The sequence below is a fragment of the Aquarana catesbeiana genome, unplaced genomic scaffold (assembly GCF_042186555.1).
Source record: "Aquarana catesbeiana isolate 2022-GZ unplaced genomic scaffold, ASM4218655v1 unanchor232, whole genome shotgun sequence".
Lineage (NCBI taxonomy): Eukaryota > Metazoa > Chordata > Amphibia > Anura > Ranidae > Aquarana > Aquarana catesbeiana.
Genome location: NW_027362660.1, coordinates 1,239,716 through 1,253,684, shown reverse-complemented (window position 1 = coordinate 1,253,684; position 13,969 = coordinate 1,239,716). Strand labels below are relative to the sequence as shown.

Below are 13,969 nucleotides of genomic sequence, written 5' to 3'. Positions count from 1 at the left end.
ACCAGGCCACATGCCCTCAACATTGGGATGGTGCTTTGGGGTAGCCCCCCAAAACACCTTGTCCCCATGTTGATGAGGACAAGGGCCTCATCCCCACAAACCTGGCCGGTGGTTGTGGGGGTCTGCGGGCGGGGGGCCTATCAGAATCTGGAAGCCCCCTTTAACAAGGCGACCCCCAGATCCCGGCCCCCCCCCATGTGTGAAATGGTAAGGGGGTACGAAAGTACCCCTACCATTTCACTAAAAAACTGTCAAAAATGTTAAAAATGATAAGAGACAGTTTTTGACAATTCCTTTATTTAAATGCTTCTTCTTTCTTCTATCTTCCTTCATCATCTTCTTCTGGCTCTTCTGGTTCTTCCTCCGGCGTTCTCGTCCAGCATCTCCTCCGTGGCGTCTTCTATCTTCTTCTCCTGGGGCCGCTCCGCACCCATGGCATGGGGGGAGGCTCCCGCTCTTCTCTTCATCTTCTTCTCTTCTTCATTTTCTTCTCCGGGCCGCTCCACACCCATGCTGGCATGGAGGGAGGCTCCCGCTGTGTGACCCGTCTCCTCTTCTGACAGTTCTTAAATAACGGGGGGCGGGGTCACCCGGTGACCCCGCCCCCCTCTGACGCATGGTGACTTGACGGGACTTCCCTGTGACATCACGGGGAATGCAAGAGGGAACTCCCGTGCAACAGAGGGGGGCGGAGTCACCGGGTGGCCCCGCCCCCGTTATTTAAGAACCGTCAGAAGAGGAGACGTGTCACACAGCGGGAGCCTCCTTCCATGCCAGCATGGATGCGGAGCGGCCCGGAGAAGAAAATGAAGAGAAGAAGTTGAAGAGAAGAGCGGGAGCCTCCCCCCATGCCATGGGTGCAGAGCGGCCCGAGGAGAAGAAGATAGAAGACGCCGCGGAGGATATGCTGGACGAGAACGCCGGAGGAAGAACCAGAAGAGCCAGAAGAACCAGAAGAAGATGAAGGAAGATAGAAGAAAGAAGAAGCCTTTAAATAAAGGAATTGTCAAAAACTGTCTCTTGTCATTTTTAACATTTTTGACAGTTTTTTAGTGAAATAGTAGGGGTACAAGTACCCCCTTACCATTTCACACAGGGGGGGGCCAGGATCTGGGGGTCCCCTTGCTAAAGGGGGCTTCCAGATTCTGATAAGCCCCCCACCCGCAGACCCCCACAACCACCGGCCAGGGTTGTGGGGATGAGGCCCTTGTCCTCATCAACATGGGGACAAGCTGTTTTGGGGGGCTACCCCAAAGCACCCTCCCAATGTTGAGGGCATGAGGCCTGGTACGGTTCAGGAGGGGGGGGCGCTCTCTCGTCACCCCCTCTTTTCCTGCGGCCTGCCAGGTTGCGTGCTCGGATAAGGGTCTGGTATGGATTTTTGGGGGGACCCCACGCCGTTTTTTTTTTCTAATTTTGGCGCGGGGTTCCCCTTAAAATCCATACCAGACCTGAAGGGTCTGGTATGGAATTTAGGGGGACCCCCACGTCATTTTTTTTTTTTAAATTTTGGCCGGGGTTCCCCTAATATCCATACCAGAACTGAAGGGCCTGGTATGGAATTTAGGGGGACCCCCACGTCATTTTTTTAAAATTTTGGTTCAGGGTTCCCCTGTGGGGAATTCCCATGCCGTTTTTATCAATGAACTTCTATGTGTATTGTCGGACCGGCAATGCAATAGCCGCAAGTAGTTTTAAATGACTTTTTCCTTTGAAATGTCATTTTGCTGTCAGACTGTTCTAAACATGGGAAACATGCGCCCCTTTACAGGCATACTATAGACACCCCCCAGGTACGAAATTTAAAGGGATTTTACACTTTTATTGTTTGACTTTAAGCATTATTAAAATCACTGCTCCTGGAAAAAACGGCCGTTTTTAAAACTTTTTTTTGCATTGATCCATGTCCCCTGGGGCAGGACCCGGGTCTCCAAACACTTTTTATGACAATACCATGCATATAAGCCTTTAAAATTAGCACTTTTGATTTCTCCCATAGACTTTTAAAGGGTGTTCCGCGGCATTCGAATTTGCCGCGGACACCCCAAATTGTTCGCTATTCGGCGAACTTGCGAACAGCCAATGTTCGAGTCGAACATGAGTTCGACTCAAACTCGAAGCTCATCCCTACTCAGGAAGGATGTACTGGAAATGGAGCGAGTACAAAGAAGGGCAACAAAGCTAATAAAGGGTCTGGAGGATCTTAGTTATGAGGAAAGGTTGCGAGCACTGAACGTATTCTCTCTGGAGAAGAGACGCTTGAGAGGGGATATGATTTCAATATACAAATACCATACTGGTGACCCTACAATAGAAATAAAACTTTTTCGCAGAAGAGAGTTTAACAAGACTCGCGGCCACTCATTAAAATTAGAAGAAAAGAGGTTTAACCTTAAACTACATAGAGGGTTCTTAACTGTAAGAGCGTCAAGGATGTGGAATTCCCTTCCACAGGCGGTGGTCTCAGCAGGGAGCATTGATAGTTTCAAGAAACTATTAGATAAGCACCTGAATGACCGCAACATACAGAGATATATAATGTAATACTGACACATAATCACACACATGGGTTGGACTTGATGGACTTTTGTCTTTTTTCAATCTCACCTACTATGTAACTATGTAATGCAGATAAAAGAAGTCATTGAAAAAAACAGCATAGGATTCCCCCAGTCCATTACCAGGCCCTTTGGGTCTGGTATGAATATTAAGGGGAACCCTGAACCAAAATTTAAAAAAAAATTGCCTGGGGGTCCCTCCAAATTCCATACCAGGCCCTTTAGGTCTAGTATGGATATTAAGGGGAACCCCGCGCCAAAATTAAAATAAAAATTGGCGTGGGGGTCCCCCTCAAAATCCATACCAGACCCTTATCCGAGCACGCAACCTGGCAGGCCGCAGGAAAAGAGGAGGGGACGAGAGAGCGCTCCCCCTCCTGAACCATACCAGGCCACATGCCCTCAGCATGGGGAGGGTGCTTTGGGGTAACCCCTTAAAGCACCTTGTCCCCATGTTGATGGGGACAAGGGCCTCATCCGCACAACCCTTGCTTGATGGTTGTGGGGGTCTGCGGGCAGGGGCTTATCGAAATCTGGAAGCCCCCTTTTAACAAGGGGACCCCCAGATCCTGCCCCCCCCGTGTGAAATAGTAATGGGGTACAAATGTACCCCTACCATTTCACAAAAAAAGTTTCAAAATGGTACACAAATGACAAGACACGGCTTGGGACAAGTCCTTTATTAAAAAATAAAAATGTCCCACGAAATCCATTCATCTTCTCTCGCTCCGCCGACGGACCGAAAAAAACATAAAGCCGCAACCGATCCACCTCCATGGGAGGCACCTGCCGTATGACGCCCACCCCCCTCTGATGCCCATATGGCCCGCCCCCCTCTGACGCCCCGGGAAAGCCATAGGGAAGTCCCCGTGCATCAGAGGGGGGTGGAGTCACTAGGGAACATTACCGTGTGGCCCGCCCTCAGTTATAAAAGAACTGTCAAAGCGAAGATGCGTCTTATGGCGGGTGCCTCCCATGGAGGCGGGTCGGTCGCAGCTTTGTTTTTGTTTTTTTCTTTTTCGGTCCGTCGGAGGAGCAAGAGAAGATGAATGGACTTCGTGGGACATTTTTTTTTTTTATTTTTTAATAAAGGACTTGTCCCAAGCTGTGTCTTGTCATTTGTACCATTTTGACACATTTTTTTGTGAAATGGTAGGGGTACAATTGTACCCCGTTACCATTTCACACAGGGGGGAGGCCGGGATCTGGGGGTCCCCTTGTTAAAGGGGGCTTCCAGATTCCGATAAGCCCCCCGCCGCCAGACCCCCACAACCACCGGGCAAGGGTTGTGGGGATGAGGCCCTTGTCCCCATCAACATGGGGTGAGGCTGGTGAGGCTGTACTGAGGGGAACTGATAAAGCTGTTAATATTTATTTTTGTAACTTAATTCTGCATAAAACATTTAAGGTTCTTTTCATTATTATGATTATTTATGAGGGCGTGATTAGGGGCGGGGCAAGGTAGGGGTTTGGCGGGGCAACTGGTGGCGAATAACCCTTGAGGCCTGGCTAGTAGCTCAGGACTTGAAATTTTGAGCCCTGATATAAGCAATGGATGGGTACAGGCAGGTGAAATGCAGGTAGGTTGACGCGTTTCACACTATAGAAGTGCTTTGTCAAAACCACAAGTTTTAAAAAATCCACAGTTTCTCTTATAACACATAAGTCACATGACATTCACAGGTGAAAATCATCAGATTAAACTCAGCAACTGCAAACACAAACCAATAAAATCTCCTTTTGAAAAAAAAGATATTTTAAAAACAGAAAAGATTCTATTCTATATAGCAACCTCAAAAAATAAAAAAGGGAAAAAAATTATATTTCCCTTTACTCTAAAGAGGTTACACACTACATCTTGCGGACGTTCTTTAATCAATTGACTAACTCCTTCCCGACAAGCCACCGCATTTTACTGCATCATAGCTGTACGTTGGCTCTTTAAGGCGCTCTAGCAGGCGTGCGCCTGCAGCCGATGCGCTTGCCCGGTGGGCGTGATGACCGCCAGGCACCCGCAATTGCTCGTGACAGAGCGAGAACTGGGATCTGTGTGTGTGTGTGTGTAAACACACAAATTCTGGGTTCTGTCAGGGGAAAGGAGACAGAACGTGTGTTCCTACTAAGTAGGAACAATGATCTGTCTCCTCCTCTAGTCAGCCACATTCCCCTCACAGTTAGAGCACATCTAAGGAACACAGTTAACCCCTTGATTGCCTCCTAGTGTTAACCCATTCCCTGCCAGTGACATTTAGACAGTAATCAGTGGCTATTTATAGTTCTGATTGCTGTATAAATGTCAATGGTCCCAAAAAAATGTCAAGTGTCCGATCTGTTTGCTGTAATGTCGCAGTCCTGCTAAAAATCACAGATCACTGCCATTACTAGTAAAAAAATAATTTAATAATAAAATGCCATTAATCTAACCCCTATTTTGTAGATGCTAGTTGTTACTAGACTTAGGCACCTGAGGTGTATGCTTTGGGTCTTCTGCCCCATACCCGGGTCTAGTAAGATCTCTGCCAGAACAATTCTCCCAGGATTACTTGCTCTGTTGTTTGCTGGGTGTGCCGAGTGAAGGGATATGTCTGTATAGTCTTAGACCCAAGTCACTGAGTGCAGTCTCAGGAGATGGGAGGCAGCGATGTGGGACCTCTGCAACTTGTCTCATGGAAACATTTAACCTTCCACTGATTACTGAATACCAATATTATGAGTCCTGACCCTTACACTGTATAATTTATATTGTACATTACATACTCCTGACCCCTGCACTATATACTCTGTTGTACATTACATACTCCTGACCGCTGCACTATATACTCTATGTTGTACATTACATCATTCTGATGCTATAAAATCCTAATTGTTGTATCCTACATATTAAGTTGTACATTACATAGTCCTGACTTCTTTTGCACCCATTTCCTACCAGCTGGACATTTTTATATCTGATGATTTGATTGGAGCACAGACTTTTACATGTTGATAATGTAATAACATCCTCAAACTTTGGAACCTTAACCACTTCCGCCCCGGAAGATTTGGCTGCTCAATGACCAGGCCATTCTTTGCGATACGGCCACTGCATCGCTTTAACTGGCAATTGCGCGGTCCTGCGACGTTGTACCCAAACAAAATTGATGCCTTTTTTTTTTCCTCGCAAATAGAACTTTCCTTTGGTGGTATTTGATCATCTCTGTGGTTTTTATTTTTTGCGCTATAAACAAAAAAAGAGCGACAATTTTGAAAAAAACACAATATTTTGTACTTTTGCTATAATAAATATCCTCCTTTTTTTTTTTATTTTTTATAAAAAACTAATTTTTTCCTCAGTTTAGGTTGATATGTATTCTTCTACATATTTTTGGTAATAAAAATTGCAATAAGCGTATATTGATTGGTTTGTGCAAAAGTTATAGCATCTACAAAATAGGGGAAAGATTTATGGTATTTTTAGTATTATTTTTTTTTTTACTAGTAATGGCGGTGAGCAGTGATGTTTACACACACACACCCTTGTTCTGGCTCTCGTGCCCGCGATCGCGCATGGCCAGCGGTCATCGGCACCCCTGCAGTGCAGAGGGTGCACACCAACTATCCCGCTTAAAGGAGCCGACGTAGAGCTACGGCGGTTCATGGGACCGTGCCGACCTGCCGCAGTATAATGACAAGTGGTTAAACAGAAAATGATAATGAGGGAGGAGTCAATAACCCAATGATGGTGGTCTTCAGGATCAGTCCAGTCTTCATCTTGGTTGTTCTCCCCCCATCCTCACTCTCTGACCTCTGGTGGGGCTCAGCCTCCGCTGTTATTCATGACTAAATCATGGACTAAATAAGGAAGTGCAGGACTTCTTGTGTTGGGAAGATGGAAATGAGTGATAGGGGAGGTGGGGACTCTCGTCCTATAATCCCCTCATCACTGTCACTCCTATAAAAGACAGTCCTCGTTGTTTCCTCACTCTCTGACTAAGGTCCGTGAATAAAGAAATGAACTGGTAGGAGATCAGAGGACCCATTTACTAGTTACCTTGAGGGGGGAATTGTAAGATCCTCAGAGACAAAGCTGCCTGATGTGGGCGAAGTCCTGGTTTAGGGGAACCAATCTGCTCATGTATAGTAATAATCTTTTTATTTCTATTTTAGTAGATGGATGGGAGATGAGGAAAACCTCAGAGGATTGTCTCACTTTGTCTCCAGACTGTAAAGTAGAAGATGAGGACATCACACAGTATTGTCCAGGAGAAAACCCGACTACCTCAAATGTCCATCCGGCACCACACAGTGTAGATGGACCATCGTATTCCTCTTATCCTGAGGAACCTCAGACTGTGAGGGACGGTGCCGTCCTTCCAACAGATAAGAGGTTTTCCTGTACTGAGTGCGGGAAGTGTTTCCGTTTAAAAGCTGATCTTAATGTGCATAAAAGAACTCACACAGGAGAGAAGCCGTATTTCTGTCCTGAGTGCGGGAAATGTTTTTCAATGAAGTCCAGTCTTTACAAACATCAGAGATCTCACACTGGGGAGAAGCCGTATTCCTGTCCTGAGTGCGGGAAATGTTTTATACAAAAATCATGCCTCGTAATACATCAGAGATCTCATACTGGGGAAAAGCCGTATTCCTGTCCTGAGTGCGGCAAATGTTTTTCAGTCATGTCCAGTCTTTACACACATCAGAGATCTCACACAGGGGAGAAGCCGTATTCTTGTCCTGAGTGCGGGAAATGTTTTTCAGAGAAGTCGAATCTTTACAAACATCAGAGATCTCACACTGGGGAGAAGCCGCATTCCTGTCCTGAGTGCGGGAAATGTTTTTCACAGAAGGCCAGTCTTTCCACACATCAGAGATCTCACACGGGGGAGAAACCGTATTCCTGTCCTGAGTGCGGGAAATGTTTTGCAAAGAAATCCAATCTTTACAAACATCAGAGATCTCACACAGGGGAGAAGCCGTATTCCTGTCCTGAGTGTGGGAAATGTTTTTCACAGAAGTCCCATCTTTCCACACATCAGAGATCTCACACAGGGGAGAAGCCACTTTCCTGTCCTGAGTGTGGAAAATGTTTTTCAGATAAGTCCAATCTTTACAGACATCAGAAATTGCACATGGAAGAAAAGCCATATTCGTGTCCTGAGTGTGGGAAACGTTTTTCACGGAAGTCCAATCTTCACTCACATCAGAGATCTCACACAGGGGAGAAGCCGTATTCCTGTCCTGAGTGAGGGAATTGTTCCTCACTGAAGTCCTGTCTTCCTGTACATCAGGGATCCCACACAACCCTTGAGGTGTATTAGTGCCTTGAGTCTGGTCTTCTATATGAAGTTGATGGACATCACAGGTCTCATGTGGGGAAGAAGCACACCCTGATATACACCTCAGATATACTCCATGGCTGATCTTCATCATGTAAGAAACAGTTCCAGGGGTGTGGACATTTAATTAAAAAAAAAAAACTTTTCCAAGGGACTAGATCGGGGTCCCAATCTCCTTTGTCCCTTATGACAATCTCCTTGTCCTGATAAAATAAAAACATTTTTACCAAACCGGTATATAACTCTGAGGTGCTTTTAGGAATGTCGGAGACTTTTATACTTGGGTGCTCAGTACAAGTGCATGCTAAGCAGACAAATCACGCTACGGTGTCGGCTCCAGTAAAGGAAAAGTTCACGTTTTATAAAAAAAATAATAAATGCACATTTTCTCCAGGTAAAGAAATGTTAATTTACTATTGTTTTTAGGATCCTGGAAAGCATTGCAGCCATGATGTGCTGATGGCTGGTGCTATGCAGGACTCCTGCAGACTGTCCGTGTAATCTGTCTGCCTGTACATTATATGGGAAGGCAGTTACAGTGACAGGAAGAACCAATCATCTACCAGAGAGTTCAGCAGTGGTGTGGGAGTTCATTAAAAACTACAAGCCGACATCGACAAAGGACAGAACTCTGTGAATGAATGGCACGGCCGCGCTCTTTTCATAAAGTGACAGCTGGTACAGGGAACTTCTCCCCGCACTGCTGTCACAGAGAGGGCTCAGTTTGCTGAGTTGCTGCAGGAACATGTAACATCTTCCCGAATGGGAACATATCCTTTAACCCTTTCCCTGCCAGAGCTGTTTTTGTTGTTTTTTTTTTTTTTCCACACGTTTGGACCTGAAGATTACTTAAAACCACCAAAACATGATATATTTTCTGAAAGCAGACACCCTAGAGAATAAAACAGTGGTCGTTCCAATTTTTTTATGTCACACGATATTACCACAAAAGTCTAAGAAACACAAAATATCAGTAAAAAACACACAGTTCATTTTAGTGGGCACAAAAATGCAATAAAATGCCCAATATTTTGGTAAAATATAAAAGCTTAGGTCACACTGAGTAAATAGAGACCCAAAATGTCAAACCTGAAATTTGTGTGCGCCTGTAAAATGGTGACAGACTTCAGTACCCTATATTTTCTATAGGCGATGCTTTAAAAGCTCCCTATAGGTCAAAAGTTTAGTCTTACTGAGGAGGTCTGGTGATAGAATTATTGATCTCATTCGGGTGTGTGCGGCGATATGTAACATGTGTATTGCAATCAACGTTTTCAGGCATAGGCACCCCAAAGTGTGCATTTAATTGTAAGTGTGTATATGTGGGGGGCATCAAAATATTTGGGGGGATTTTATGTGCTTGGTTGTAACTTTAATTTTGTACAATAAAAACGTGTTTTTTTTTAACTTTTTTTCATGCACATGTCTATTATCCCGCTAATCTTTATAACTCATGACCAGCTGACTGTGTAAGCTACTTAGACACCGCCATTTATCACCGTCTCCTAGCTATGTCCCCCAAGCGTTGTGTAAGTGGCACAGATGATAATTTACAATGTTCTAAAATGATGAGATTGCTATGGATTTATATTCTGTATGTTTTTTTTAGTTAGGCTGATTTTCTTTGCTGCCAAGGCATAAAAGATCCTGAAGAAGCTTATTGATGTGAAACGCGTCAACCTCTTGGACAATTCAGCAAAGCTAAATGAGTCATTATGAATATATATGGCCTAATGTTTGATGGATTTGTTCCCATGTGGTTTTAACACATCATTTTAATATCTGTAAGAAAGATTTATATTTTATGTAATTTTTGTGTTCTGCGTGTTTCGTACCAATAAAGTCTGACATACAAGGTTCTTTTTGAAATTTTATATAATTGATGTAGTACATTTATAGTAGCCAAATCTTCCTCTTTTTTAAATATAAAAAAAGTTGAATGAATGTGACCAGCATTCGCCCAGCTGTGATGAATATTGGATGTATTTTATTTCATACACTGATTTCCTTGGCTCCATCTAGTGGCCATAATGCAGTATTGTGTTATTTTTACTAATGAAGGTATGTCAAGAAAAATACCCCATTATGGTCACTAGATGGAGCTGCCCATCATAGGAAATCACTTTGCTACATTATGGCTAGAATTTGTAATGGCTGGATGAATGATTGTCACATTCATCCAATTAATTTTCTTTTGAGATCATCCTCATACACTGGTGAGTACAGAACACACTGAAGGATATAAGATAATCAAAGCAACAATATTAAAAGAACCATTGATTTAAACCTGAAAATTTGCATGTGGCCATTAGATGGCGCTAAGTATCATAGAAGTTATCACCATCTAATGAACAAATGTAACAATGTTTATTTTCATTCCATGGAAAACTTTCAACCAGCTCAGCGGATCGCTTAATTCCTTAATACCCCCATTCACACAGAAGGAATGTACAAGCATTGTCACCGGGCAGATTGCTCTGTATATTATTTATGAATAGACCCCTAAATGTCAGGAGACGTTTATATAAAGATGGGAAGTATGTAGCAGATAAATTAATAGACCTCCTAGCAATGTTATTACCAGGCTGCAGCTAGGGGGAGCTCTAATGTTTAGAGTGTGACCACAGCAGAGTGATCCCATCTAGCTCACATTAACCCTTTCACTGCCAGAGCTGGTTTTACATTATTTTTGCACACATGGTAAAAAGCAGATTTTGGGCCTGAAGATTAGATAAAACCCCCAAACATATATTTTCTGAAATCAGAGGCCCTGGGGAATACAATGGTGGTAATTGTTAAGGTGTTCCTCATACACAAATGTCACCTTCATATTCAGGGTTATTTTCTACTTTCCCACATTTTTTATGGTGTGATCTTTTCTACAATACTTTGTTATACATAAAATAGTGGAAAAATGAGTGTAATAACCACAACAACACCTCCCCATTCACATTGGCACCATTATGGAAATATACAAATGGTAAAAAAATGTGAAAAGATGTGCAAACGTCACATTCCAAACTTTCCTCAAAGTCCATTAATAAGTGTGAAGAAGAAATCGCTCCACTCCCTTATATATACACCACTTAGTGCTCGCGTCACCTCTCCCCCATCTTGGCACCACTCACCGGAACTATATGCCCCCCCACTTTCATGGGTGGGAACACACACACATTATACACAATTGTAAGGTAAAATATAAAATATGAGGTTGTGCTGAGTAAATAGATACCAAACATGTCAAGTAATAAAATCGTGTGTCTGTGACATGGGAAAATACTACAGTACCTAAAAATCTCCATAGGAGGTGCTTTCCTGCTCAACAATTTATGCAGGGGTCTCAAACTGGCGGCCCTCCAGCTGTTGCAAAACTACAAGTCCCATCATGCCTCTGCCTGTGGGAGTCATCCTTGTAACTGTCAGCCTTGCAATGCCTCATGGGACTTGGTAGTTTCAAAATAGTACAAACTGGCGAGTATGTACACTTTATGTATTCATAGTACTTGTGTGCAGGGCCACTGATAAGGGGGTACCACCGGCTCCGCTGTATGGGGCCCGGGCCCTATCAGTTCCAGAGGGGGCCCAGGAAGCTAACATGTCTATATGCAGCCGCTAAGCTACATTCTGTTTGCTTCCTGTCATTCTGCTCTGCATGTTAGCTGCACTCCCTCTCTGCTCTCTCAGTGTGACTTGTTCATGTTTCCTTCTGATTGTAACTTTGTTTCTCTTCACTTCCTACCTCCAGATTCTTGCCATACTCACTCTGCTCCTCAGATATGCCTCCCTCAGTCCCCCTTTCCTAAAATCAAGCTCTGATCCTTTTCCCTGATATCTATGACTGTGTCCTGGTGGCTCCCTGCAGTTCCTTGAGTAATGTACTCCTTGTTTTGTCTGATCTATCCTGTCTCCTGTCTGCCCAGCCTATATATCTTCCCTGTTGTCTCCTTGCTGGTCAGCTCTGCTCCTTTATCTTCTCCCAGCACAGCTTAGTATACTATATGTAGCTGGTTATAACACTCCTCTCCCACTTTATGTAGCTGGTCTTCCCACTCCTTTCCCACTATATGTAGCTGGGCTTCCAACTTCTCTCCCACTATATGTAGCTGGACTTCCCACTCCTCTCCCACTATATGTAGCTGGGCTTCCCACTCCTCTCCCACTATATGTAGCTGGACTTCCCACTCCTCTCCCACTATATGTAGCTGGACTTCTCACACCAGTCCTACTATATGTAACTGGGCTTCCAACTCCTCTCCCACTATATGTAGCTGGACTTCCCACTCCTCTCCCACTATATGTAGCTGGACTTCTCACACCAGTCCTACTATATGTAGCTGGGCTTCCCACTCCTCTCCCACTATTTGTAACTGGGCTTCTCATTCCTCTCCCACTATATGCAACTGGGCTTCTCACACCTCTCCCACTATATGCAACTGGGCTTCTCACACCTCTCCCACTATATGCAACTGGACTTCTCACACCTCTCCCACTATATGCAGCTGGTCTTCCCACTCCTCTCCCACTATATGTAGCTGGGCTTCCCACTCCTCTCCCACTATATGTAGCTGGGCTTCCCACTCCTCTCCCACTATATGTAGCTTGGCTTCCCACTCCTCTCCCACTATATGTAGCTTGGCTTCCCACTCCTCTCCCACTATATGTAGCTGGGCTTCACACTCCTCTCCCACTATATGTAGCTGGGCTTTCCACTCCTCTCCCACTATATGTAGCTTGGCTTCCCACTCCTCTCCCACTATATGTAGCTGGGCTTTCAACTCCTCTCCCACTATATGTAGCTTGGCTTCCCACTCCTCTCCCACTATATGTAGCTGGGCTTTCCACTCCTCTTCCACTATATGTAGCTGGGCTTCTTACACCTCTCCCACTATATGTAGCTGGGCTTCACACTCCTCTCCCACTATATGTAGCTGGGCTTTCCACTATATGTAGCTGGGCTTCACACTCCTCTCCCTCTATATGTAGCTGGGCTTCCCACTCCTCTCCCACTATATGTAGCTGGGCTTCCCACTCCTCTCCCACTATATGTAGCTGGGCTTCCCTGTCAGGGGATGTTATACACAACATCCAATGCAGGTGATCAGATCGCTGGGCTGCACCAAGAGATTGGGGACAAACAAGTAAATGAAAAAAGTATGTTTATTATTATATTTATTATATTATTTAATATTAATATATTATTTATTTATATTATTATTATTTATTATAATGATAAAGACACACGTGTAACCAAAACAGCAAACCAAAACAAGTAAATAGTGAAACACAGCAGACCCCAAACCACCTAAATATCTATCTAACTAATATGATACATGAGCAAGGAAACACACATGGAATAAATAAGGCAGGGACAAAAGAAACAAGGGAACAGAAACCAGGAATATGGAAGCAGACCAAAAAGAGCAGGGAACAGGACTCAAAGACAGGATAAGCGAAACTGGACCCAGGAACAAGAGCAGGTACTGGCAGGGACAAGGGCTAGCAGAGGAATTCTGAAGCACTGAGCTTAGTTCAAGCGGGTTTATTTAGTCCAGCAAACCCATAACAGGTGTGCTTGATGGCAGGTCTCAAGTCCAGGCAGGGAGACACCCGCTGGTGGCTACTGGAATTACACCCTTAGGTGCTGAACGTAATAGTGCCACCAGCAGGTGAAACCAGAAATGACAACGTTCCTGACAGTTCCCCCTCCTAAAGGAGTGGCCTCCAGACGCTCCATTCAGCCCTAGGTACGACAGTCTGAGTGGGTGCAGAAACACCCTAAAATGTTTCCCTACTGAGTCTGCAGACTTCTTCGCACTTCCAAGGCCAGAGTCTTTTAATTCACTGGGGAACATGCCACCAAAGTCCGAAAATAAGGCACACACCCCACCACCCGGGTCAGGAAGTTTGGATCCGGAGATAAAAATTTGCAGGGTAACAGGCAAGAAACCATCGGAGGCAGACCACACAGAGGCCTTACATTCAGGCTGGGCGACAAACAGGATTGACACAGCGGCAAGATGGGCATCAGTCAGGAACAGTTTTAGCAGGCACCATGTCATCAGGCTGGGCAAAGGGCACCGGGTCATCAGGCTGGGA

At 44.6% G+C, this 13,969-nt stretch overlaps 1 protein-coding gene across 1 annotated transcript in view; it reads left to right on the top strand.

Annotated features, from left to right (window-relative positions):
- The window catches only part of LOC141121810 (uncharacterized), a 50,390-nt gene extending 40,658 nt beyond the window's left edge, over positions 1-9,732 (top strand). Inside the window, exon 9 of the mRNA XM_073611529.1 lies at positions 6,925-9,732. Coding sequence (XP_073467630.1) covers positions 6,925-7,783 — 859 coding nt within the window. The 3' untranslated portion in view covers positions 7,784-9,732. The remainder of the gene's footprint in view (positions 1-6,924) is intronic.
- The last annotated feature ends 4,237 nt before the right edge of the window (positions 9,733-13,969 follow it).